Genomic DNA, 27848 nt, shown 5'->3' on the forward strand with positions numbered 1-27848 from the left:
TTGGCTCTGACTGAGAAACATGCACTTTCCAGGACTACTACCTGCAGATGTGCCATATCTGTTTTCATAGCCACTGTTGTGCTGTAGTTGTGCTATCCACTTCGCTATTTTGTAATGAAAGATTTCTAGGCTGTAGCAGGCCAGACACATGTAACTGTAATGCATAGAGTGCTGTATGCATTAGTTAAACTTCATCGTCATCAGCCTGACTGCACCCACTGCAGGGCAAAAGCCTCTCCCATGTCTCTCCAATTAACCCATCTCTCGTGCATGTCAACAGGCTATCAAGCCGCCGCGGTGGCTCAGTGGCTATGGTGCTCGGCTGCTGTCGCGAAAGACGCGGATTCGATCCCGGCCGTGGCGGTTGAATTTCTTTGGAGGAGAAATTCGAGGCCCGTGTACTGTGCGATGTCAGTGCACGTTAATGAACCCCAGGTGGTTGAAATTTCCGGAGCCCTCCACTACGGCGTCTCTCATAGCCTTAGTCGCTTTGGGACGTTAAACCCCATAAACCAACCATAAACCAATCATCAACAGGCTATCACAGAAGCTCAGACCAGGAAGACTATCAAGAAAGAATAGCACCCAGAGATGAGGGGCAAACGAAGTACACAGCATGAGCAATGACTCACAACTGAATTTACTGCCAGAAACCTCATTGCAATCGGAATTACAATTGTAACCGTGTAGGAAGGTTGATGCTTGCATTGCGCATGACACTGTTTTTAGCTGAACGGTCGGGAGCTTGGCAGTTCCTTGCATCTGCTAGACATGGTGGCGAAAAACAAAGGCAGCATTGGAAAAATTCCCCTGCCCAGATGGACAAGTTACAATTACCCACAAGATTGTGGAGATGAGGCAGCTCGGTATGCAAGTTCTACTCCCTTAATATTGGGTTGATGCAACAGCCGGCCTGGACAAAGTACACCTGCCTTCAAATAGTAATGTGCGAAATTTATTGGTGCACTATATAATTTGCACAATCTAAATTAGGCTATGAAATCAAAAATTTTCACTAATACTGCCTTCCATTTACTTTCACTTACTTTGATAGCACCTTTATCTTATATCATTTAGCAAAGGAATGAGAAAAAACACCACGAGCACAGTTTACATTTGTTAAGCTGTGCTTGACATTGTGCTTTTTTCACTTACTAATGCCTGTCTTCCATTAGTGGGCAAATTAATGAGTGGGCAAAGGTGCTTAAGCTTATTAGGGGCCAAAAGGCCCTCACAACCTTGCACCTGGCTCGAGCATTCTTCAAAGAATGAGATAACTGGTGTATGCACGGAATGATCTCAATCCTATGTCACTTTTCTTCCAATGGACGCATTTCCGGATAGCTATTTTTGGCAAGGCTTTTGCATACAGAGGTTAAAACAGATGCCAAAACACCAGCCCCTTGAAGGCCGGCTGCAAGTCACAAAAACCTTTCGTTTACAAAATATATGCATGAAGGCAACACAGCTGCAGAGGCAAGACATGTTATCCTAGCAGTAGCTGCAGTACAAGCACCACTACTGTCAAAAATCTAAAAAAGTTGTACTGCTGTTTTTTGCCCACCTGTCTCACTGTTGCATTCGTGAGTATATTTGGCAGGTCAAAATTTCTGGCGGTTATCAGCCAAGCTTCATTTTTTTTCGTATGTTCTAACATTTGCGAGCACAAGCTTTCTAAAAAAATGTAAAGGACAAAGAAATGTGATCACGGTTAAAGAATGCAGTGCGAAAAGACAAAAACAAACGAAGAAATGGACACCCGCCAGTACTGTCCACTTTTTCATTTGTCCTTGCTTTTTCACACTGCATTCTTTAACCATGATCACTGACCAACAAGTCCAAACAGCCACATTAGTTGAAAAGAAATGTGGCCTTTCAATTGTGGTCATTCCATACTTACACAAGTAATATTATTCTGTAAGAACTCTACTGCTATATACGAGGTCAAAGTGCCTTTCTGATGCCTACTCAGCTTATTGAGCACTTTTGGCCACTTTTTAACAAATGAAAGATGGGAGCATGTAAGCGAAACGAGTGCAATGTCGAGCACGCTGCGACTTGTATAGATAGTGCTATTGGTGCTCTGTATCTAACTTGTACTCGAAGGTGTATAACCAGAACAGCTGCTGCATCAGCCAGACATGAAAGGTGTACGAACTTAGTTCGAGGAACACTGGCCTCACGTCGCGCTGCTGATTGTAAGACATTCCTCTGTAATCCGAGTTTTCTAATCACCATTTTTTATTTTATTTATTTATTTACATTTCTGCAGCGCCATGAAGGCATAATTGCAGGGGGGAATACATACAAACATTCATTCGTACAGCATGTGCCAACTTTTTGTACAGGATAGGGCAGGGGATGAAAAGAGGTTTAAACAGAGCGTTCACATCAGTCAATTGGTCGGGAAAGGACAGGAAGAAGAAAAGCAGGAAAATAGCAGATGAACATGGGTTAACATCAAAGTTCTGAACACAGTGCTCGGAACTTTTCTTCGGACTGGCATTGATTAATACTAATAGGCAGCTTATTCCATTCATTTACGGCGGGCGGAAAGAAAGAGTGTTTGAACACGTTAGTACGGCATTTTATTTCACGTCGTTTCCAGTCGTGGTCGCGCCTTCTGGATACAAAATGAGGGGGCAGCAGATAAGTTTCGGGGTTAATAGCAGTTTTTATGCGAAGCATATTACAATAGGTAACCCAAGCCCTTCGTGACGGTTACACGCCGTGCACACCACGTGACACAATGAAGTCACGACATATGAGAGACCGGGCTCCAACTCGTGCCGTCGCTGTGGTTGCACGCCGTGCAGACCACGTGGTATGGTGACGTCACACCACGTGACACAATGACGTCACGACAGATGAGAGACGGGGCTCCAACTTGTGCCGTCGCTGCGGTTGCACGCCGTGCAGACCACGTGGTATGGTGACGTCACACCACGTGACACAATGACGTCACGACAGATGAAAGACGGGACTCCAACTTGTGCCGTCGCTGCGGTTGCACGCCGTGCAGACCACGTGGTATGGTGACGTCACACCACGTGACACAATGACGTCACGACAGATAGCCGTCACGCGCTGGGAGATGGAGAACGATGCCATCGCACAGACGCCGGAATGTCCTCGAGCGGCAACCCCGCGCATTTCGAACGCGCGTTCAAACTCGGTGTAGGTGAAACGCTCGCTCCACCGGGCAGGCGGACGCGGCTTCCGTGGCAATCCAGGCGCTCAGCCAACGCGCGTCTCGGGGTTAGTTGTCGTTGTCTTCCCCCACGACGAAGGCTTCTAGTGGTTGTATTAAAATGACCAAGTATTCAACCAAGGAAAGCCATGTATTACCAAGCCTAGCCATCAATATGCTTCGCATCTGACTAGGCTTAACCTTAGCTAAGCCTCAGCCATTTTTTTAAATAAATGCGGTTAAGGAATTCTAATTTTATTCGTAAACAGCGCTCCTCCAAAGGGTCACTGCATCATCATACCATATTACGTGACCATATCATACAATTTGAGACCTACTGCATACGTAAAGAAAATATGTGTGTAAGCCAAACATCATCCGTTCTATGCAATAAGATGTCTAAGTGAAAAAGATTCGACGTAAATTAGAGAAAGCCTTGCCATTTTTGTTCTTCTGCTTCTATGACTGCTTGCTGGATTTTTAGTTGGAAGCATTCTTCCATCCCTTATCTCTATACACTATTCCTCTGCCAAATGACTTTTTCTTCTGCTTTTCTAATCAATTAGCTTTAAGCGATAACATATTCAGTTAATATTCTTAATTTATCAACACCACAAAATAAATAAATAAACTAAAAAATCCCCTCTGCCCCTTGGTTTCTGTGGCTGTTTCTGTCGTATTTATAACGAGCCCCTCATAGCCCTTCCATTGTTTGCTTAATTGCTTAGTGAGGGCCTCGGTTCTGGCAGCCTTGACGCCATAGGAAGCATAAGCATAGGAAGCAGCTTCCACCCTCTCCGTTCGATGACGTTCTACGTCACACCTGCGGTAACTCAGGACGTTCTACGTCCGCCGCTTATGAACGTAGGTGGCGCTGATGAACACTCTCAAGGTTAGGTTACTTGTAAACATAAATACCCGCGAAAGCAGAAGGTTTGACAGCCGTCGCCGTAGCTCAGAGGTATAGCACCGGACGCGTAATTCGGAGGTCGTGGGTTCGGATCCCACCGGCGGCATGTGGTTGTTTTTATGCGAAGCATACTACTTTAGCTACCACTTCAGCCCTTCACCGTGGTTATGCGCCTCCAAATCGCGTGATACATGACGTCACACCACGTGACACGATGACGTCACGACAGTGGAGAAACGGGGGCCCACCTCGCGCCGTCGCTGTGGTTGTGCGCCTCCAAATCACGTCATACATGACGTCACACCACGTGACACGATGACGTCACGACAGTGGAGAAACGGGGGCCCACCTCGCGCCGTCTCTGTGGTTGTGCGCCTCCAAATCACGTGACACGATGATGCCACACCACGTGACTTGTTGGCGTCACGGCAGTGGAGAAACGGGGGACCACCTCGCGCCGTCGCTGTGGTTGTGCGCCTACAAATTACGCGACACGATGATGCTTCGCATTCTCCAGGCTTAACCAAGTTAAGCATCAGCCATTTTTTGTTCTGCTTTTCTAATCAATTAGCTTTAAGCGATAACATATTCAGTTAATATTCTTAATTTATCAACACCACAAAATAAATAAACTAAAAAATCCCCTGTGCCCCTTGGTTTCTGTGGCTGTTGGCTTCTGTCGTATTTATAACGATCCCCTCATACCCCTTCCCTTGTTTGCTTAATTGCTTAGTGAGGGCCTCGGTTCTGGCAGCCTTGACGCCATAGGAAGCATAAGAGGGTTCTCACGCAGCTTCCGCCCTCTCCGTTCGATGACGTTATACGTCACACCTGCGGTAACTCAGGACGTTGTACGTCCGCCGCTTATGAACGTAGGTGGCGCTGATGAACACTCTCAGGGTTAGGTTACTTGTAAACATAAATACCCCCGAAAGCAGAAGGTTTGACAGCCGTCTCCGTAGCTCAGAGGTAGAGCACCGGACGCGTAATTCGGAGGTCGTGGGTTCGGATCCCACCGGCGGCATGTGGTTGTTTTTTCTTCTGCTTTTCTAATCAATTAGCTTTAAGCGATAACATATTCAGTTAATATTCTTAATTTATCAACACCACAAAATTAATAAATAAACTAAAAAATCCCCTGTGCCCCTTGGTTTCTGTGGCTGTTGGCTCCTGTCGTATTTATAACGAGCCCCTCATATCCCTTCCCTTGTTTCCTTAGTAACCCAAATAGCAATTCCTAAGTAGGGAGGGGGCCTTCCACACTGACCACACAGGGGCCTTCAAGTTCTTGCAGCAATCAAAACATCCCTTTGTAACACTGGCCCTGAATGCACCACTATACTTTTGTGGCAGGCCAAATACTTATAGAATTTATGTTTCAAAACCCCACAGAAATCCACAACTGCCATTATGAAACCAACTTAGTAATGTAACCATAAGCGTACCTGGCGCATAGTTTGCGCGCAGCTCCTAAAATGAAAGCAAATTCCCATGATTAATTGCAATTTCCACAAAGACATTCTTGAAAAATCATGTTTTTGCACCTATCAGCCTCATGCCTGCCTTTTTGCTCCTGCAGCAATGAGGCAAATCTGAGCACAGCTTGGGGTGAGCTGGTGGTATCACATTACGCACCTGACAGTACGTGCATCAATCCATTTGTATGAGCTTGGTAATGATAATGGTGGGTGGATGAGATTAAGAAGTTTGTGGGGATACAGTGGCCGCAACTGGCAAAGGTCAGGGTTAATTGGAGAGACATGGGAGAGGCTTTGCCCTACAGTGGGTGTAATCAGTCTGCTGCTGCTCCTGATGATGATGATGACAGCCTCAGCACACCTACAAAGTAAAACTGTGAACTCGACCCAGCAGCACTTTATTGTGTTGAAAGAGAAGAGGTACAATTGAATTGCGGAATTACCTTGTTATTATCATTAAAAACTAGAGGGCTCTAAGGACTTTCTAATTTACATCGAAACGAACGGGTTACAGTGAACTTTCACGGATTACACTAAGAGGCACTGAAAATCCTACACAGCTGCCCAAGAGAATATTAGGCAGCCGCGCTAGCCTTCTTTTGCGCTATGCTACCCGATACCAGATTAAAATTCCAGAGCAATTTACTCATACTCTAGCACTGGGATACGTTATGTCCCAGACTGATGCAGCCGTCTTACTAAAGGCAGAGGAGCTTTCAATGTGGGTCATGTGTGATGTGGCGTGAACACATGCACAGGATCACCTGCTACCATTCAAGTCCTCTGTGTACACAAATGCAGGTGCAATAGAAAACCCACATCAGAAATTTGGCTAGTCTGGTCGGCCAAGCATGGGCCAGCTGATAGCACGAAGCAGCAGGTGCGACACGTACCATCATCATCAGCCTGACTACGCCCACTGCAGGGCAAACGACTCACCCATGTCTCCACATTAGCCCTATCCTTTGCTAGGTGTGGCCACCATATCCCCGTAAACTTCTTAATCTCATCCGCCCATCTAACTTTCTGCCACCCCCTGCTATGCTTGCATTCTTTTGGAATCCACTCCATTACCCTTAAGGACCAGCGGCTATCTTGTCTTCGCATTACAAGCCCCGCCCAAGCCCATTTCTTCCTCTTAATTTCAAGTAGCATGTCATTAACCCTCGTTTGTTCCCTCACCCACTCCGCCCCCTTTTGGTCTCTTAATGTTAGACTTATCATTTTTCTTTCCATAGCTCACTTTGCTGTCCTTATCGTTTGGCACGTGTTTTTTTCTTTGTAATAAGGCATAAAGTATTATACACGGATTACCACGTGGCATCCTCCTATGACCGCTAAATAATTTATAATCAAATTTCTTTCTCCTGCTGTATTTGTTTCGGTTTCAACAGCTGAATGATGGCTGTGACGTCAAAGTGAGGTTATTGGTCGTCTGAGGCATGGAAAACTGCAATACAATTGGTACTTCTGGCTCTTAAGGAATGCTGGCGTCAGCGCTGTAGCGAATTAAAATGATGAAGCAGCGATTATAAGTGCAGTTTTTCCACGCCTCACGTGACCTATAACCTCTCTTTGATGTCATAGCCATAGTCAAATTGTTCACCGAAACAGTATGGCAGAAAAATTTGATTATAAATTATTTAGCGGTCGCACGCGAATACCAGATGGTGATTCATGCATAGTGGTGTCTTCCGTATCATTATAGAGAAGAAAACATGCTACCAAGATTAGGTGTCTATACTCTTTTAAGCTGAACTCTTTTCATTAGCCTCCACGTTTCTGTCCCAAAAGTGAGAAACATGCAGGCTAAAGAAAAGATTCCAGCTTAAGTACCAAAGTGGCTCTAATCACACGATGAAGCAGAAAAACTCTCGACACTTGAACAGAGAACAAATAGGAATTCCAACAAAATTTTAGATTCTTGTAAGGCTATCAAGCATTTCCGAATATTGTAAACTGCACTTTCACACATACAGTACGCATGTATGCCAAGCTCATATTCAGTAGCCCTGTTTTCCGGCTGTAACTATCACGGTCTGAGCTCAGTTACAGATTTAAAACCAGCCAAAAGATGCAACACAGGAAAAAAGAAGAAAACAGGTTGGACTATCAAATGAATTTTTTGTGAAGGAAAAGAAGGCTCGCATGAAGATGCCCACACGTCATGACCCGCACCAGCGAAAGGCAGGACAACAAATAACTGTCACTGATATACAAGCACGTCTTCTAAAAGAGAAAATTCTTTCCGTTGAAGATTGACTAATGGCTTCGCTACTCATGCAGCCGTTGCCTTGGAGATATGCATCAAATACCTTACAGATCTGTTTACCACTTCTATACACCACTGAAGTGTCACAGAAATCAGGCGTGCACACTGATGGGTCATCTTATGATTTACACTCACGACATTGGCACTGTAGTGCCAGATTAGAAGCTGCCTTCCTTCTAACGAGTTATTGCTCACTCAGGAACACATTAAAGACACCTGCACATATCCCTGAAGTAGTTTCTTGCACAAGCTAGCGGAATATGATAAACCACTTCTTGCAAGTCCTGAACTTAGTTTTATGGGATACCATACTGCTATCCCGGTTTTTAAAAGCAGCGCAAAGGCTACCAACACAATGCTTGGCGCAAAAATTACATTTAAAAATTTTCCCGCCACTAGATTTGAACTCATGAAGTCTATCTACACAAAGGACTCCGTGATAACCATTCTGAGGGGATTGGCAGTTCAGCCTAGCCTCTGGAATCTGTGCCAAAAAAAAAAAACGGAGACAACGCATCGCAATTTACTTCCGAAATCAGCCGGTGCTGATGACAATTGTATTTCTTGCTTTCTCTGGCTTATAAAGCTCCACTTTCAGAAAAAGTGACGTCTTTGTGGTTAGAATGCGGAACTCCATCATCACAGGTCAACTTCAGTTTGCCATCAGTGTCCCTTTAATGCCTCAAAGTTGAACATTAGCTCCATCCATAGAGGAGGGCTGTGCATAAATTTAGACCACCAAAGATTCTTTAACATGCCCTGACATTGCATAACGCACGAGCAAATATGCATTTCGCCTTGTCGAAACGAAGCCGCCGCAATTCAATCCCGCGTCGTTGGGCTCAGCAGCCGAACACCAATGCAGTAGGCCACACCAGCAGGTGAAAAACAAAAGATAGCCCTTAATAGGCAACCTAACTTGCCAAAATCAACATAACGAGGGGTCACACAAGTAGCAGTGGACTAGGAAAATAAAAGCTACTTGTGTCAGAAGATGTCTTCAGTGCTTACCTCAAAAGCCTGCTTGCTTGCTGGGATCCTAGCACCAAGCGAAAGGCTGGCACAGCCATACTGGAGAGCTTGGAAGAGGCATTGCTGGTAAATCTATGTGGAGCTTGCTGCAAGGTAAAAGGACACATTTAACAGCAGCACAGTGCAAAAAATGGACTAGAATCAAGCATGTAAGGCAAAATGCAAGGCACAAAAAGGAGCCGGTCGCAGAATGGAACACGGCTGTTTAACCACATTTCGAAGTGGGCCTGGCAACAAGAAATTCATAACAACGGCAGTCATTCACAAGCTAGCCTCAGACGAGACATCGCTTGCATATCGATATCCAGCATCGTTTCTACAATACATGCCACCATTCAAAAGAACAGACCACCACAGAACGATATTTTCAGTAGAAGGCTGGTTTGCTTCAAATTCTGCATGCGTCCCTCAATTTGAAATCTGCACGATTAGCACTGATTTCACATTCTCACAGGTATGATGAATTAATAGTGCCAATTGCAGAAAAAGCACACTTTTTCCTTTAACATCAAATAAGGTATTGGAGAGGTACCTCAGCATATTTAAGTCAAAGTCAGATTTATTTCCGCCATTGGTTATAATCATGAAACAATCAAGTTTATTCTTCGTACATATTAAAGGCTCAATTACCCTTAAATTTTACTGCAACTTCGGGATTTAGGGCAAATGGAGCGAGGGCACCTGTGCGCATTTTGCAGTTGTTTGTACCATTTCAGCTCCGAGCCAAAGTATGAAAAAGCGAATGCCAAAATAGAGGCGAAAAACTTCAGAGCAATTTGTTTTTATCTCACCGTTCTGCTATTCAAGGCTCGACTACACTGGTTCGGCTGTAAGTACGAACGCAGCTGGATCATACGGAGCTTCGTACCTTAAATACACAATTTCTAAAAGTACAAGTGAAATATAAGTGAAAGAGGAGGAAGCTCAATCCTAACGCATACAGCTGAATCGCAGTCTACGTAGTTAAACTGCTCGAGCGCTGTTACTTCAATTACAGCGTAACATGCGGCGAGAATGTAAAGCCCGGGCCGAAGATCTATTGGCGGGCACATATTCCATTCTCGGCGAGAGATGAATGGCAGTACGGCGGCAGTACGGCGCTGATATCGCGTACCCCGCGAACGGATCAGCTGTGCATATTTGCATGGCATACTGACCATGACCGTGTGACCACTGGCACTACACGCGCATTCATGCCCGTGTGCCGCCAACAAAAAACCTTTCAGCGCTGCGTGCTGCCGCGATAGGCACTGCGTCTTATCATCTTTGTACTAGCTGTGTTCACGTGGCCAGTTGTGCGCAAAGGCTTTGAAATAATGTACATGTTCGAAGAAAATTATCTTACCCCCAAGATGCGAGATGTCACCCGGGTAGTGGTCTCCCACCAGCTGCTCCGCCATGGAGGAAATGAGCCCCGCCGTCAGCATAGCGTTTCCAGTGAAGGCGCGCAAAGGACGACGCGCTATCCGTCGAGCCCGCTGACGCACGCTATACACACAGGTTTACTTAGCACCGTACCACGTTTTCGTACATCGCACCACCGAATTTCACTGCTGTCGGCACATCACATATCAGAAGAGTGAAAAATGCTCATGCCATCGATGATTCATGCCATCGGCACCACAAAGGAGGACCACGACCACGACAAACGTAACGCTGACCGCCATGCAGTCCCCAGACGCTGCGTTCGTGCGCTAGCGCTTCGGCCAGTTCCGGCTTCCACGGAGTTTCTTACTGTTACCTAGAGGGAAAGCTGGCAGCCCGTCTATGGGAGTTTGCATGGCGACCCCTCGAGACCACTTCAGCCACCATGGGCGCTCAAAGCATCATGGGGCGGTGAGCTACTTGTTGCGGACTGCAACTTTTGGCCAAAAAATAATGGAAAAATTAAGCTGTTTGATAACTACAAAGGTCCTAATATTCAATATCTTGTCTAATGATTGCAACAAACGAGCAGAAAAGGATTTAAGTGCAAAGTTTGCCCAAAATAAGAGACGACTCGCTCTCCTATTGGCCTAGTAATGTACACTATAAAAACAAATATTTCGTAATTAACAGGCGCACTTTTAAAAGTAAATATGTTGTCAAAAAAGATGTCGTTGCTTAAATATTATAAGAGGTTTTTTAATGGCATTTCGGAAAAGTGAAACCTTTTATTGGCGTCGTGTGTCGTCGCGTTTTCACTACTATGGGTTTTGCACACGGCGTTCGCGCGAAAGTCGTCTGCGCACACACGAACAGAGTTTTCGGAATGAAACGTCTTAGCAGTGCCACTCCATGTTTCCGAAAAATTACGACTGTGCCGCAATAAGTAGGTCACTGCCCCATGATGCTTTGGGCGTCCATGGTGGCTGAAGTGCAGCGCCGCCAGCTTGCCCTCTAGGTAATAGTAAGAAACTCTATGCCGGCTTCCTTCGGCCCGTTTAGAAAGGCATCGCCTCCAGGCATTCCTCCAGGTCGTCTCTTTCGGGCTCTATGCTTTTGGACAGTGCGATAGCAAAGGACTAAAACCAAATGAAACTTTCCTTACAAAAATAATTAAGTTTTTGTGCACATATTAGCATTAAAAACTTTACAAATTTGTGACGCCTGGATGCATGAATATGCGTGTCGGTACATGCGTAAGTGCGTGCGTGCGTGCGTGAGTGGGCACGGTCTAGCGCGTCAAATCCAAAACCTATACGACATGCTGCATGGTTTCTGAGATCACCGCCGTGAGCTTCGCTTGTTTTCTCGTGCTGCTGCTGGGCGCTCTTGCGCGCCGCTGTTACTGTGCTGGAATCGCAACGGAAGGATTACCGGTGTGCGCTGCCGGTGGGCTTGCTCTCATCCAAGAGTGGTAGCAGCTCCCAATTGAGCGATCTGTCGGGGCATATGTGTTATGGATGTCTGGTCGACAACGATAATGAGGTCAGCAGTGCGGTGCCGTCGTTTGATGAGTCGAACCTTTCGGCCTATTCCACTGCTAACTTCGTCGCAAAAATGCCTGGCTCATAAGCAGCGACAGTGGCCATTGTTTCTGTGGAGTGTTTCGATTACAAGACGGCGCCCTTCTACAGTGTGGCTTCCTTGGAAACTTAGTCGGCGGTGTGCTTATTGTGCCTGCAACGCCTGTCGCTGTCAGCTCAAACTGACCGCCTGCGAGCGCTGCCTTCTTTTGCGATGTGAACGGTGACGGGACACTTACTGCCTGTGGCCGGAGCTTATAGCAAAAGCGAAGAGTGTTTTGTGTGAAGGTTTGACGAAGTGCGTATGTCAGTCTGGACCCTTAGCAAGTCATACAAGATGCGACATGCAAAAGTGGTCCACCAGTCGCTTCAGCAGAAAGGAGTGCGGAGGTTTTTTACGTTACTTCAATCGAGAACTGCCCATGCAAATATTTCAACTCGTCTCTTGCCTAAACAGCATAGTAAAGAAGCTAAACAACAAAACTGCTGTTTCCATGCTGTATATTGATTCCGCACTCGTGCTAGAGATGGGAAATATGTAGCAGTTATTGGCGGAGTTACAGCCTATGAAGCACGTGCAGCTTCATGCAATTGCAGGTTAGGATATGCGCCTTACTTGGTATTGACTTTGTGACCAGACATAGACATCTGTCAACTAAAAGAAATTTCCTTGCTATAGGATTCTGCAGCATTATGTATGCTTCTGGACACTGAATACCGGGCGCGTCACCTCTCTTGAAAGCACTCAGATTTGTGTACTTATCAGTACGTTTGAGATGAGAAAATTTTATCAGCTTCTTTTCTTTATTTTATAATTAGCTATAAGGCATGTTGCAAAAAAAATGTTTTAAGGAAAAGTATTTCATTTTAGAGCAGAACAGTTCAACAAAGTTGTTTTGGGCATTCTGGTAACTTCAAGATGGCATCTGATGGTTGCATACAGATGCGCAAGTCAAACCTCAAAGGACATCAAACTTAACAGTACCGCTGAGCTTATCCTTTCATGCTTTTTATGTGTGTGTAGATCACCTGAGGAAGTTCAGTATTGTATGTTGGATTTCATAGTTCTGCTACAAATTTATCTTCCTTTCTACACATGAAACATGACTGAACTCGATTACACTCCCCAAGTAAATACCTGACGCCTTACAAGCGTTCCTTACTGTGCACAGTGGTCCCAGTGCATTATATCCACTCATGTGCAGCACACTGTTGTGTTGCTCTTGGTCTCGGAATGTGACTCTCAGCAATATGATATGATTGAAACAGCGCAAGGCCGAAGGCCAAAGAAGAGAGCGGAAGAAAGGAGGAAATCGACAACCTCATGTAAAACCAACTCGCCCATCAGCTCGTGCTCTCAGCAATATGATGGAATCATAGTCCATCCAGATGGTCTTTGTGGTAGTGCAAATTTCAAAACAGATTGAAGAAGAATGAAGAGTGTGATACTCCGTCATACATAATGCAATGCTGGTGCTAATCAGGCAACATGTGTGGTATATATACTTCGCACATTTCAGATTCATTGGATTTGTTCTGGAGCCATACTGGGAATTTCATGATGGGTTTCAAAGCGCGACAAGACGGAGACGAAAGGAAGAAGCACACACGACAAGCGCTTGTCGTGTGTGCTTCTTCCTTTCGTCTCCGTCTTGTCGCGCTTTGAAACCCATCATGAATGTTTACCAACTTGCCCAACTTTCTGCCCTCCTTCAATACTGGGAATTATTTAATCGATCTGTGATTTGCCACTGAAATTGAGAGAGGGCACTAATTTCTGAACTTTTGACACCAACTGTGAATTCAAAACTGTCTTTTCATGTAGGCTTACATGGCCTTTTTACGTGTATGTAAATTTATGCTGATGACTTTAAGTTTTGGATATTGCCTCGTAACATTCCTGTTACAGCTCACAATTCCCTTTCTGCACGTCATGTTTCATTGAACCTGATTATATCCCCAAGCTTGTTTGTTGCACCTAACAAACACTGTTGCCCTTTCAGAATTATTCCATTGATTGACTCCTTTCGAGTGCAAGCAACAAATGGTTGTGTTGCTTCTGATTTCGAAATGTGGCTGTCTGCATGACGGGCAACAACATAAGTGCTCTGGATGGCTTTCATCATGCACCTATAAGATATCTGTAACTTTCAGAATTGGTTAAAGGAAGAACTGAAGGATGCTGTAAGAGTCATTAGCAGCTTGTTTTTTACATTATTTTACAATGAACTTGCAATGTTGACAAGTTCTTGCTCAGTGTGCATGTTGTCATGTACAGGTCCCTGCAGTATCGAAGGAAACAACCATTTTGCACTAAAAGATAATTTTTTGGTTATTTGTTTGCTGAAGTTGAAAATGATTAATGGGTACTTACGCCAGGACGAAAATTATAAAACAGCAAAACGCGAGCTTATTGCTCATTATTGAGAAGTAATCATTAACTGAATGCTCGAAATTTGTTTGCTTTCACACTACATGGGCCTTTACAGTCTCGACAAGTTGCTACTAAGCAAGCAAACGCACACATGGCCACACGCAGCCTCACTGAGCGTGCTCAGTATGCACATAAGCACGCACAGCTTCGGCAAGCCCCCTCTCAGCACGCAGATGTCCACGCACAGAGAATTGTCCACGAGAGTCCACGATTTTTTCCACGCAAAGAGTGTGCACGGACGTCTATCTGCGCACAGTACGCGCACATGTACACACAGGACGCACAGATTGCGCACAGGTCAACGCACAATTTCTGCGCATTTGAGTGCAAAATGAACGTGATCGTACAAAAATCACTGTTCTCGTGCAAACTCACGCAAAGTTTCTTCAATAGCGACGCCTAGCTATTCCCCAGTCCACAGGAATGGTGCGCTAGAACCACAAGGGTTGGTGGACACAAGAATGTAGGATAGCGAAAAAACATCAAAATAAAGCCTGGGGCGTTTTTCGAAGGGATCCAAGTCACGAGAATCTCATAAGTTTCATAAAGGCAAAAGCTAAAGCCCGATATATACGTCGTAACGCTGAAAAAACTTCTTGGCAAAGTTACGTGTCCTCCATAAATAGCACAGTAACATAAAAAAATGTGGGAGCAGGTTAGAAAAATAAATGGCACCTACTCCCCATTCACAGTTCCTCTTCTAACAGACCCCTCTGTACAGACGAGCATTAAAGAACAAGCAGACATTATGGGTCAACATTTCTCAACAGTTTCTAGTTCGTCACACTGCACACAGTCATTCTTAGCATACAAAAACACAATCAAAAACAAAGGCTCCCTACGGCAGGCAGCACAAAGGAACCCTACAATAATTTGATTACACTTCAGGAAATTCAGAGAGTACTGTCTATAGGTAAACAAACTGCACCAGGTCGCGATGAAATTCATTATGAAATGCTGCCTCATCTATCTGGACCCTCTGTATAAGTTATGCTACAACTTTTTAACAAAATATGGGTGGAAGGAAAAATACCAGCAGCTTGGAAAAAAGCAATTATTGTTCCATTCCTAAAACCAGGAAAACCACCAACCTCCCCTTTCAGTTACAGGCCTATAACTCTTACAAGCTGTCTAGCCAAATCTTTTGAAAGTGTTCTCAATATTAGGGTAATGTTCATTTTAGAATCTCGTGAGCTTCATGATGTCCACCAGTGTGGTTTTAGAAAAGCATGCTCCACAGTTGACCATCTCGTCCGTCTTGAAAACACGGTCCGAGAGGCGTTTATACACAGACAACACTGCCTTGCTGTCTTCTTCGAAATGGAGAAGGCATATGACACAACATGGAGGTTCGGGATTCTTCGTGACTTGGCAGAGCTTGGCATCTGCGGGAGAATGCTAAAATGTTTAAGCGACTTTGTGTCGAATCGTTCATTCTAAGTTCGTCTCGGTTCTACCCTCTCGAAGAATTTCATCCAGGCGAATGGTGTGCCTCAGGGATGCATTTTAAGTACTACATTGTTCATAGTAAAGATGAATTCTTTATGCAAAATAATTCCACAGTCCATTATGTACTCAGTCTACGTCGATGACCTCCAGATTTCGTGCACATTATCTAGCTTATCAACTTGTGAGAGACAAATACAGCTTACCATAAACAAATTAGCAATCTGGGCTGACAGAAATGGTTTTAGGTTTTCTCCGCAAAAAACAGTTGCCGTTCTTTTCTCACTCCAAAGAGGACTGCAGATTGATCCCACCCTCCGCTTAAATGGAGCCGTACTTCCAGGAAAACAAGAGCAGAAATTTTTAGGCATAACTTTCGACAAAAAGCTCACGTTCCTACCGCACATAAACACCCTAAAAAAGAAAGCAACCCAATCCCTGAATATGCTTAAAGTGCTGTCACGAAAACCCTGGGGTTCTGATAGGATGTGCCTATTGCACATCTATCGGTCAGTAGTGCGCTCGTCCTTAGACTATGGATGTATAGTATACGGGTCTGCGAGGCCATCGTACCTTAAAAAGCTAGCTCCAGTACAGAACTTGGGTTTGCGCCTCGCAACTGGGGCGTACAGAACATCCCCTGTAAATAGTCTGCATGTAGAAGCAAATGAGCCACCCCTCAACATAAGGAGAACAATGCTTACCTGTGCTTATGTAATTAAAATAAGGTCGTTGCCCAAGCATCTGTGTTGCCACATAGTTACTAAATGCCCATCCAGAATACTCTTTACCAATAAACCTCAAGCTGTCCGACCACTCCTGCTCCGCTTCGAGGAAAAATGTCAAGAAATAAACATACTAGACGCACTTCCCGATGTTGCACGGAGACCTGATCCGTTGCCACCTTGGTACACGTTTCCTGATGTGTGCGATTTTGCACTAACACACATTCACAAAATACAAACCCCACAGGAATACATCCACAAAGATTTTTGTGCAGTACGAGAAAAATACAAGAGTTATGCCGATTTCTACACGGACGGTTCTAAAACAGCACTATATGTAGGGAGTTCGATAGTACAAGGTAGATGGGAGAAGTAGTCAGACTGTCTCAGTGCGCTTCAATTTTCACAGCAGAATGCTTCGCCATTGCTGTAGCTGTAGATCACATAATGAAGAAAAACATAAAGAACAGTGTTATCTACACTGACTACCTCAGCGTAATTAAAGCAATAAACCCCAAGAATGCAGTCGAACCCATAATAGAAAACATAATACACAATGCGATAAAAGCTCGCACACAAGAACGTACAATAAAGTTCTGCTGAGTTCCTAGTCACGTGGTTATCAGCGGAAACGAAAGAGCTCATGCATGTGCCGCACTTGCCCGCAATCGTGAGATAAAACAAGTAAACATACCGCATAGGGACTCCATGAGGCTGGTTCAAAATAAACTTAGAGGAAAATGGCAAGCTTCATGGGACAACGAGGTTAACAACAAGCTGCACTTGGTAAAGCCCGTATTGGGTGAATGGAAGGCCTGCAGGCACCAGGAACGCTTTATGGAAATAATTTTAGGCCGTCTCCGCATTGGTCACACACACATTACTCATAATTTCTTACTAACGAAACAAGACAAACCACTCTCTGAAAGATGTGGAGGCGAGCTCACAATAAATCATATTTTACTGCCATGTTCATACCTCGGAAAACGAAGGAAGAAAGGAAGAAACACTTTATTAAGTTTCAGAACAAATGCATTCCTTTACACCCTGCGTTGCTCTTAGGTGAAAATGCCATTGTTAACCCGTCTTGTGTTTTTAGCTTTTTAAAAGAAGCAGGTCTTCTTGAGAAACTGTAAATTTTAATCCACTGCTTCGCTTTCTATATATTACACTTGAGCCATGTTCTCATCCTCGAGAAGAAGTCTGAGGTCTTTATTTGAATGGCTGGGAACCTCAATTTCCTTGACCAGCCAAGGACCGCTGATGAGGTTACTCGGCCTCCTTAAAAGCTTTTCCTTGTAGATAGATATAAAATTTCTTCCCTGTTTTATTACTCGGTACAAGAAACTTTAGACCCTCTACACCATTTTTTCACATAACACCAAAAATCTGCATAAAAGAAATATCCTATACCTTGAGCTTGGCGCATGATAGCCTGAGCTGCTTATGCGCCATTAAACCCAACACAACACAACGCAACGCCTTCTTTACAGGCAACAAATCTTTCTTCGTGCTTCTTATTGCACCCAGGATTCTTTTGACGCTCACCAGTCACGATGGGACATAACTTGGATAGCTTGCATGGCGCCTAGAAGATAACATTAACCTGGAATTTAGCCGCAATTCTCTTCAGATTATGCGACACGCGGTGCACGTAAGGCATGACAGCGAAGCTTTTGCTCATTTGTTCCTTCGTGCGCCTTTGCAAGGGTGTTTTCATCTTCTGTATCAGCGTTTCCGCCACAGCTACGATCATTTCAGCGGGGTAGCCAGAACTACCTAAACGCTCCACTTGGGTGTGGAAACTTTCTTTTGTTTTTTGGTGGAAAGACTTCAACAGCGCTGCACGAAGACATGATGTAGCTATCCCTCTTTTGACTAACTTGGAGTGAGCCGAGTCAAAAGGAAGCAATGCCTTTTTAGAACGTGGCGTGTACGCCCAGCACACGTCCAGGGTCATTAAAAAACAAGCGAATGTCTAAAAACTGTAACGACTCAGATTGAGGTAGTTCAAGGGTAAATTTTAGGTTTGTCGAGCACCTGTTAAAGAAATCTAAAATCGAGGAAGCCAAGAGGTGTAGAGTGTCCCCCGGCTTCACGTGAACAAGAACAAGAAAGTCATCAACGTATCTACAAACTTTTACAACAAGTAGGTCGTCAACATTATCTAGAATCAAGGAATCTAAGGCATATGCATTGGTTCTAGTGTTGCACAAGTATTATGTGAAATTTATCTAGATAAATTAGATTCCTTGATTCTAGACAACCTTAACGACCAACCTGTTGTAAAAGTTTGTAGATACGTTGATGACTTTCTTGTTCTTGTTCACGTGAAGCCGGGGGACACTTTACACCTCTTGGCTACCTCGATTTTAGATGTTTTTAACAGGTGCTCAACAAGCCTAAAATTTACCCTTGAACTCCCTCAATCTGAGTCGTTACAGTTTTTAGACATTGGCTTGTTTTTTAAGGGGACAGGGTAAGCCCCATCTTTCCCATGTATTTTGGGGCATATTGTGGTGCACTTTTCTCAGCAACTAATAAAGATAGCAGCAAGATATTTACTTTATTTTGTTCAGAATTTCATCTTCTAGCCACTGTACCAATAATTATTTTAGTATACGAGAAAGAAAATTATTAGCGATTTTTTTACTTTCTACACCCTAATTTTGACAAAATTTTGTATATATTTTTATTTTAAAACAAACAATGTTATTTTCACGCTGATAATTTTGGTACAGTAAATTTCCAGATATATATACTGTACACAGAGAAAAAATCAGCTTGATATCTATCGCCATTTCGAAAATAATGGCACTGACGTAACAAAAAATCTTGTTTTGAGAAAACTGAGTTTGAAGTAAACAAAACCTTCTATCCCTAGATTTCGACTTAGCCAACTCATTTTGACCAATTTATTCAGTACGCACCAGCTGCATAGTCATCATCTAGGTCATCTTGGCGCTTTTCCTGCCGTTTAGCTTCTCGTGCCTGTTTTGGCATTTGCTGCGTAGCTCGATCAGCAAAGTAAACTGGACGCCGATCGACTTGCTTCAGCCAGAGGACAGTGTTGCTGCCCGGACTTTGTCCGCATGCCTCAAGAACATTAGTTCTTGCGATGTCGCCATCATTAAAGGTCAGAACAGCATCTAATGCAGCAATCTTCAATGTCTGTACGCCCGCAAAGACATTTTTTTTAGAGCGCAGCTCTTTGGCGTCCGTTCCTGGGTTTCGCGTCGTCGTCGGCGTCGGCGTCGGCCTCGTAACCAGCTCCGCCCCCAATGTCACGCTTTTCAATTGGTCGAAATGCTCGTGACGTCACAGTGCGCGAATTTCAAATGGGGCCAATTGTACTTTGGCTAGTAACCATGCAACCAATCAAAGGGATCGTATAGTGATGCTGCAACTTAGTTGGACTGAGTTTAGTTAATTGCTTAATTAATCACTTAGTCTAATTAATATAGAGGAGAATGAAGACGTCAGAAGAAAAGAAAAGAAAGACGCGCGCCGCAGCGACAACAGCGTCCGCGGAAGGAGACGCTGCTGAAAAAAACAGATAAGTACGAAGCCGCGTTCCCTCCACCACCACGCACTTCCTCACTCAAAGACGTTGCTCGTTTTATATACGTTGTGTCGAACATCCTAGACAGTTCCAACAATTGACAGGTTAATGACAGAACACGATGGATAGAAATGCAATAATATAAATATGAAATAGCCTAATTAACCTTTCTAGTTAGACCGCATAAATCAATAAAACCGAGAACGAAATTGGTCGAGTTGGGGAATCGAACCAGGGTCTCCGGAGTGCGATACGAGCACGCTAGCCACTCCGTAATGCCAGCTGAATGGCTTGGAATGAACAAAGGCGCGTCTAGCTAATACGGCGTCTTCGTTCACTCCCATCTTCCCCCTTTCCCTTACGGCGAGGTGCAGGTGGTCACCCAGATATGCGAGAGAGATACATTTCCTTTCCTCAAAAAATAAATTTACCGTCCAGCAAGGCGTACAGCCGAATTGGCGATGGCGTTCTGTGGACTCCCTGGCAGCGTTGCAAGACGCTGTCGCGTTCCACTCTTACAGGCGAAGCTTAACATGTTAACCACACATCAGTAACAAACGCAGACAGCCAATGGACGCGTCATTCGCTGGCAGCACTTGATTCATCATTCACAACCGAGCCGAAATTGCCGCTGCCGTTCGCCACTGCGAAATTATCTGCAAGTTCTTTCTGAGCCATGAGCGAGACGACCGATGGAAGTCCTCCGTCTGCTGCTGCTGCTGCTGCTGCTGCTAAACGAGCTGCCAGAGCAGAGGCCCAGCGCCGTCGCCGTCAGAATCCAGAGGTGCGTGCCGCCGAAGCAGAAGCTTACCGTCGCCGCCGTCGAGATGATGCAGGAGTACGCGTCGCCGAAGCAGAGGCTAAGCGCCGCCGCCGAGAAGACCCTGCCGTTCGCGCCGCCGAAGCGGAGGCTCATCGCCGCCGTCGAGAGCAACCAGCAGTAAGCGAGGCTGAAGCACAAGCTCATCGCCGCCGCCGAGAAGACCCTGCCGTTCGCGCCGCCGAAGCGGAGGCTCATCGCCGCCGTCGAGAGCAACCAGCAGTAAGCGAGGCTGAAGCAGAAGCTCATCGCCGCTGCCGAGAAGACCCTGCCGTTCGCACCGCCGAAGCGGAGGCTCATCGCCGCCGTCGAGAGCAACCAGCAGTAAGCGAGGCTGAAACAGAAGCTCATCGCCGCTGCCGAGAAGACCCTGCCGTTCGCACCGCCGAAGCGGAGGCTCATCGCCGCCGTCGAGAGCAACCAGCAGTAAGCGAGGCTGAAGCAGAAGCTCATCGCCGTCGCAGAGAAGACTCTACCGTTCGCGCGGCCGAGGCCGAGGCCAAACGCAAACAAAGGCTCGCAAACAGTCAGGGTGCAACAAATGCTTTCCGGCGACAGTTTACAGACAATCCGTTTGGAAGTGTGTGTTCAGTGTGTGATCGGCTCTGGTTCCAAAATGACGTGAAACCGCTTCCGGATACGTGCCGTGAGAATCTCCGGTGTGCGTTTCCCAACTCGGACTTGTGTCAATTCAGACTGTGTTCTTCATGCATGCAATCTGTGCGGAAAGGTGACATTCCTCATTTTTCGACAACAAACGGTTACAAATATCCCTCGAGGCCAGCGCACCTTCCACAACTTAATGCGGTGAGTGTAACACTCGTATCTCCGCGAATCCCATTCATGCAAGTGCGACGACTGATGCACGGCGGAGGCCAATATGGCATTAAGGGTCCAGTTGTGAACGTTTGCGTTGACGTGGACGAGATGGTTACATCGTTGCCCCGTGCCATCGAACAAGACCGCGCTCTCAATGTGCATCTGAAGCGGCGTATTCTCGCGAAGACGACCTACTTGGCGGGGGCAGTGAGAAAATGTGATTTGCTGCCGTGGCTCAAGGTGCTTTGCGATAGCACACTATACAAGCACTACAACATCAAGTGCGACTTTGCCCGTTTGGGTGACATCACTGAGGTGGACAAGCAGGACGAAATTGAGTCGCTCCCGGAATGTGCGGACCTCAACGATCCCATCCAGGCGGCCACAGCCATGACGTTGGCTCAGCACACCTTGATATGGGATGAAGACAAGTTTCTTGTCATTGCTCCCGGTGAGGGAAAGAAGCCCTTGAGCATTCTTTACGACGAACATGCGGAGGAGCTCTCATTCCCACAGATTTACCTCGGTGAACCACGGCGAGTGGACGCCAGTGCCAAACCAACCGTCTTCACGCACGCCATGAGCGAGATCCGCAGGTCTGATCGTCGAGGTGCCGCCCCACAACACGTACTGTACATGGCCATGAAAGTGTTTAGGCACCGAGTAGCCAGCGACATGTCTGTGGCCTTCCGCAACGTCAGAGCGGTGGAAACCCTAACGAAACAACAGCTACTCGACAAGGACTTCGTTCAGGAAGCGGTAGAACATGACATGGCTTTTATGCATGGCATACCCAATACCGTGCAGTACTGGGCCAGGCGCAAGAAAGACCTCTTTGCCATGATCCGCCAACTGGGTAAGCCTACGGCGTTCCTCACACTGTCTGCCTCGGAATTGCACTGGCCCGAGCTGTTAGTGTTGCTTCAGCGACTTCGTCTACAACCTGATGAGACTGCAGTTGCCGTAGAGGAAATGAACAGCATTTATCGTGCCCAGCTAGTAAATGACGATCCCGTAGTCTGTGCCATCTACTTCGACCGCCTGGTGCGCATCATTCTAAACATACTCCAGAATACCCGGATATCCCCCTTCAGACCATACGTAGTGGTCGACTACTTTAAACGCATCGAATTTCAGCATCGCGGGTCGGCGCACGCGCACATTCTTCTCTGGCTTGATAATGCCCCCGATGAGCAACTCTCCATGCACATGCCCCGAACTCTGGAAATGGCCACTACTCTGCTTTCGCTGGACACCACGTACTTGAAGCGGGAGCGCACGCAGGTGCACCAACACACCCACACCTGCTACAAGCGCAACAGCACCAAGTGCCGCTTTAACGTCCCCTTCATGCCCATTGATGAACCCATGGTCGTAGTGCCTTTCCCGAGTGTGGAGAGTGAGGCGCAGAAGAAACACATCGAGATGCTCCAAATCAAGTACCAAGCCATGCACCAGGCTTTGGAAACGACCAACTATGATTCACTACAGCAGTTCTGGGAACATCACGGCATCACGGACAGGGAGCAGTACATTTCGGTTCTCCGAGCAGGTACACCTCGTCCCACCGTCATGCTACCCCGTACCGTGCAGCAAAAGCGGGTTAATTACTTTAACCCATGGGTGGCGTCCGTTCTAGATTCAAACATGGATCTTCAGATCGTGCTCGACACGTACGCGTGTGCTGCCTACGTGGTAGAGTATGTAAATAAGGCCAATCGAGGTATGTCCAATCTGAACCGTGCGGTGCAAGAAATTGTCAAGGATAAGGGGGACATGGATTACACGCAGGCACTGAGACACTTGGGCGTGAAGATGCTCAATGCGATCGAGCTCTCAGCACAGGAGGCCGCCTGGTGTTTGCTCAAGCAGGACATGTCGCAGGCTAGTCGCAAAATTGTCTTTGTAAACACTGCCTGGCTTGAGGAAAGGACGCGCATCCGGAAGTCTCACGCTCAAATGGAGGAGGAACGCTTGGACGAATCTAGCACGGACGTTTGGAAAAGGACTATGATCGAGCGCTACGAAGACCGCGCGCCTGAATTGGAAGCCGTCACTCTGGAAGAGTTTGCTACAGACTACAACATCTACACCTGCAAGAAGAGAGTTCAGCGAGTGATACTTCGCTACCGCGGTTACTCCATCGACGATTCAGTTAACTTCAAGAGAGAACATGTCCTACTCTTCTTTCCGTTTCGTAAGGAGGTGGACATCTTAGACCAAAATTGTTTCGAGCGGCTATACGAGGAAAACACTGACGTCATTCGGGAGCACAAATCACGCTATCAGAGTGATGTAAATATTGAAGACCTCCGTGCGGTTTGTAATTCCCTGATACGACCCAATAACGAGGAACGGGAGACGCCTTCTGAGATTTCCGATGTGACCGTGCACCCGGCAGCCAGGGAGAACGACGACTCTGATCTCCTAGACATTGGTGCAGTCGAGTCCAATGCCCCGTTTAAACAATGCCCCGCCGTGTGCACGCGCCAAGACGTCATGAGCAGAGATCAGTACCTGGACACCATGCGGAAGACAACTGATGAGCAGTACGAGATCGTCCGAGAAGTCCTACACCGACTGACAACTCCGAACTCTCCACCACTGCAAATATTCTTCACGGGAGTGGCTGGATGCGGCAAAACATTTGTACTGCGCCTGATCATGGACCTCTACAACAGGTACTGTAACCCTGCTGGCCCATACAATCTAAACGCATATGTGGCTTGCGCTACAACTGGAAAGGCGGCGGTGGCACTAGGCGGAGTAACTGTGCACGCAGCGTTCAAGCTTAGCCTCAAGACAGACAGCGGACTCAGGGACAACGAGTTGAACACCTTCCGCTATGCTTTCAGGAATGTCAGATGCGTGATTATCGACGAAGTTAGCATGATGTCTGCTGATATACTTCACAGAATCGACTCGCGGCTCCGCTCCATCACCTGCAAATATCTGCAGCCCTTCGGAGGGTTGGACGTCATTCTGTGTGGGGACCTGCGTCAGCTTCCCCCCGTTCGTGCAGCTGAGGTGTTCAAGCGCGTCAAAACAGACGACGTGTTTAACACAGAAATCGCGTGGCACCATCTCGCCTACTTTGCACTCATTAAAGTGGTACGACAAAACAATCTCAGGTTCTCCACGTTGCTTTCCAAAATTGGAGATGGTGTCGCATTAGACCCCGAGGAAATCTCACTTATCGAGAGTCGGTTCGTTCCACAGCAGGAAGCAGAAGCTTCTTGCCCCGGTGGCATACGCTTGTTCTACTCCAACAAGAATCTGATTACTACAACACAACAAAGGCCATAGTAGCACAGGATAATGCTGTACCATGCACGGCACAGGATACAATCGTTGGGTGTAGGTCTATGCAAGAGCAAACAGAGGCCATGCGTAAGGTCGAAACGTTACCCAAGGCCGAAATAGGAAATTTGCCAGCAAATATAATGCTGTGCATTGGCAAGCCTTACATGATCACCCTCAACGTGGATGTTTCCGATGGCCTTGTTAATGGATCGGTGGGAACACTGAAATTCATCGAAAACGACACCCATGGGAAACCGCTACGCATATGGTTGCAGTTCGGGGAGCTTGGCTCAAAACTTGCGATCGGAACCGTAGCGGCCGCAAAATCACACCAGTTACGCAAGCTCAACAGAAACATTCAACCGAACTGGATACCGATTGAAAGGCGTACCGTCACCTGCGTTATCGATAAGAAGACGAAGGTATCGGTAAGAAGATGCCAGCTTCCCGTTGTGCAGGCGAGCGCCATTACCATTCATAAATCCCAGGGTGGCACATATGATGAAGTCGTGTACTCCTACGCCAAGAATCATCCACAGAAGTTGGTATACGTGGCACTGAGTCGCGCTACAGACATCAACGGACTCTACCTGACCAATGTTGACAACGACTTCACATTCTACCACGGAAAAGCCAATCCGGACAGAAAGCTAGCCGATGAATTTCGTCGGTTGCAGTCCCACAAACTTGACACCATCACCGCCAAGTGCCTCGCCATGACTGAACAGCCGCACTACTTGTTGATCTCCGCTCTTAACGTACGCTCCCTTGCCGCACATGCCAAGGACGTACACCACGATCACATTCTGCGCCATTCCTCTGTACATTGCTTTGCTGAAACCTGGATGGATCCCGAAGAGCCTCTCGAAATCATAGATTTCCTATACTGCTGTGATGCTCGCAGAGACCACAACAGAGCGGCGGGAGTCGCTGTCTACTTGCGCACAGGTCTCTCTGCAATACCAGTCGAAATGTTTGGCACGTCACATGAAGTTGGCGAACTGTGCGCCGCAAAGTTGCCCAACGGCTTGCTGGTAGTAGCTGCCTACTTCGCCTCTACCGCACTCACGAAAGACGTCGTGCACTTCCTGCAACTCGCATTAACCGTCCATCGATCCACACCGATGTTAGTAGTGGGGGACTTTAATGTTGACATAAAGACAAACAGCAATTTCCTAACACTTATGCGGGAGAACATCCCGTTCCTCTCGCTCGTAACGCGTCCCACGGCTGTGACAACCTCGCGAGGCACTTGTATAGATCTCGTCTTTGAGAATCAAGCATTGGTGTACCAAGTCGAACATATATCAGTCTATTTCTCCGACCACAAAGCTTCCTTCATGACTGTCAAGAACTGTTAGTGGAGTCTTTGTTAAAGGAATACGTGTGAAAAATAAAAAAAAAATTCTGTGATAGCGCATACATGTGTTGCTCGATTTCTTTGCCTCAATGTATCGAAAAGGTGAAACAGCTTATTTGCTGCGCTCAAATTTCGCATTAGGAAGTAACGTAATCGCCGGTACATTTTTTAGCCCTCCCATACGACGTTGTTGAAGGACTCATTTGGGTTCTCGATGGTTGCCAGAGAGCTTGGATGGCTTCCAAAGAGCCTTGATCGTTGCCAGAGAGCTTTCTCTTGCAGCTAAATTCAGTAACAGTTCGCGTTGTTTAGTTTTTACTAAAAACGGAGAAAACACATCGCTCGTAAAGGGGGTGTGTCGCTGACCGCTTTGCTTTCAGATAGCATTTTCAGGTTGATATAAATTGCACAAAATGAAGTGTGATATATCAACCGATGCGGAAAAGAATTTAATTTTTTATTTCGCAAAAATAAAAATTGATATTTTTCTGATTTTTTGCTTACCCTGTCCCCTTAATGAACCTGGACATGTGTGCTGGGCGTACTCGCCACGTTCTAAAAAGGCATTGCTTCCTTTTGACCCTGCTTCCTCCAAGTTAGTCAAAAGAGGGATAGCTACATCATGTCTTCCTGCAGCGCTCTTGAATTCTTGCCACCATAAAACAAAAGAAAGTTTCCGCACCCAAGTGGAGCGTTTAGGTAGTTCTGGCTACCCCGCTGAAATGATCGTAGCTGTGGCGGAAACGCTGATACAGAAGATGAAAACACCCTTGGAAAGGCACACGAAGGAACAAATGAGCGAAAGCTTCGCTGTCATGCGTTACGTGCACCGCGTGTCGCATAATCTGAAGAGAATTGCGGCTAAATTCCAGGTTCATGTTATCTTCAAGGCGCCATGCAAGCTTTCCAAGTTATGTCCCATGGTGACTGGTGAGCGTCAAAAGAATCCTGGGTGCAATAATAAGCACGAAGAAAGATTTGTTCCCTGTAAAAAAGGCCTTATCTATCATATCCCTCTGAGCTGTGGTCAAGTCTATATCGGTCAGACAGGTCGCTGTCTAAAGGACAGATTGAGGGAGCACGCCAATTGACTAGATAAAGGCTACGGCTCGAACCTCCCACCCCATTGTAAGGACTGCAAATGTCTACCGCTGCTGAAAAGCACCTCGGTAATCGGGAGGCATCAAGGTAGGCTCGAACGTGAGCTCTTTGAAGCCGCTAAGATCGCTCAGAACGATCTATGCATCAGCACGCCCTCAGTGCACATGACTGCAAAAGAACATCGATTTTTGTTGTTATAATGTGTATAATCTTAACTATTTTGAACCATGTATGCCTTCACCACCTTCTGTACACGCGCCTCAGGGTTTAACAACAGCAAGTTTGGGAGACAAGAGGTTTAGCGCATGCGCGGCGGCCCCGCTAGGTTCCCTTCCCGCACTTCAGTAAAGCAGTTGTTGAAAGTGAGCGCTTGTCCCGTCCACGCCTCCACTTTGTCTTTGTTTTTTTTGCACTCCAACTTCCTCATCATCTTCTACAAAGTTTTGGA

General features: G+C 46.2%; 3 protein-coding genes across 3 annotated transcripts in view; all 3 read left to right on the forward strand.

Annotated features, from left to right (window-relative positions):
* Positions 1–5685, forward strand: part of LOC149327770 (uncharacterized) — a 32549-nt gene extending 26864 nt beyond the window's left edge. The window contains exon 2 of the mRNA XM_089564965.1: positions 5680–5685. Within this exon, the coding sequence (XP_089421091.1) occupies positions 5680–5685 (6 nt within the window). The remainder of the gene's footprint in view (positions 1–5679) is intronic.
* Positions 5686–20441: 14756 nt separating this feature from the next.
* On the forward strand, positions 20442–24942 carry LOC149327771 (uncharacterized). Its single transcript, XM_089564966.1, has one exon. The coding sequence runs from the start codon at positions 20674–20676 to the stop codon at positions 24940–24942; it is 4269 nt and encodes a 1422-aa protein (XP_089421092.1). The 5' UTR covers positions 20442–20673.
* On the forward strand, positions 24919–26438 carry LOC149327772 (uncharacterized). Its single transcript, XM_089563709.1, has one exon. It carries the CDS (start codon positions 25002–25004, stop codon positions 26298–26300), a length of 1299 nt encoding a protein of 432 aa, XP_089419835.1. The 5' UTR covers positions 24919–25001; the 3' UTR covers positions 26301–26438.
* The last annotated feature ends 1410 nt before the right edge of the window (positions 26439–27848 follow it).

The sequence above is a fragment of the Amblyomma mixtum genome, chromosome 10 (genome assembly GCF_055824585.1).
Source record: "Amblyomma mixtum isolate Tamu chromosome 10, ASM5582458v1, whole genome shotgun sequence".
In the NCBI taxonomy this organism is placed as follows: Eukaryota; Metazoa; Arthropoda; class Arachnida; order Ixodida; family Ixodidae; genus Amblyomma; species Amblyomma mixtum.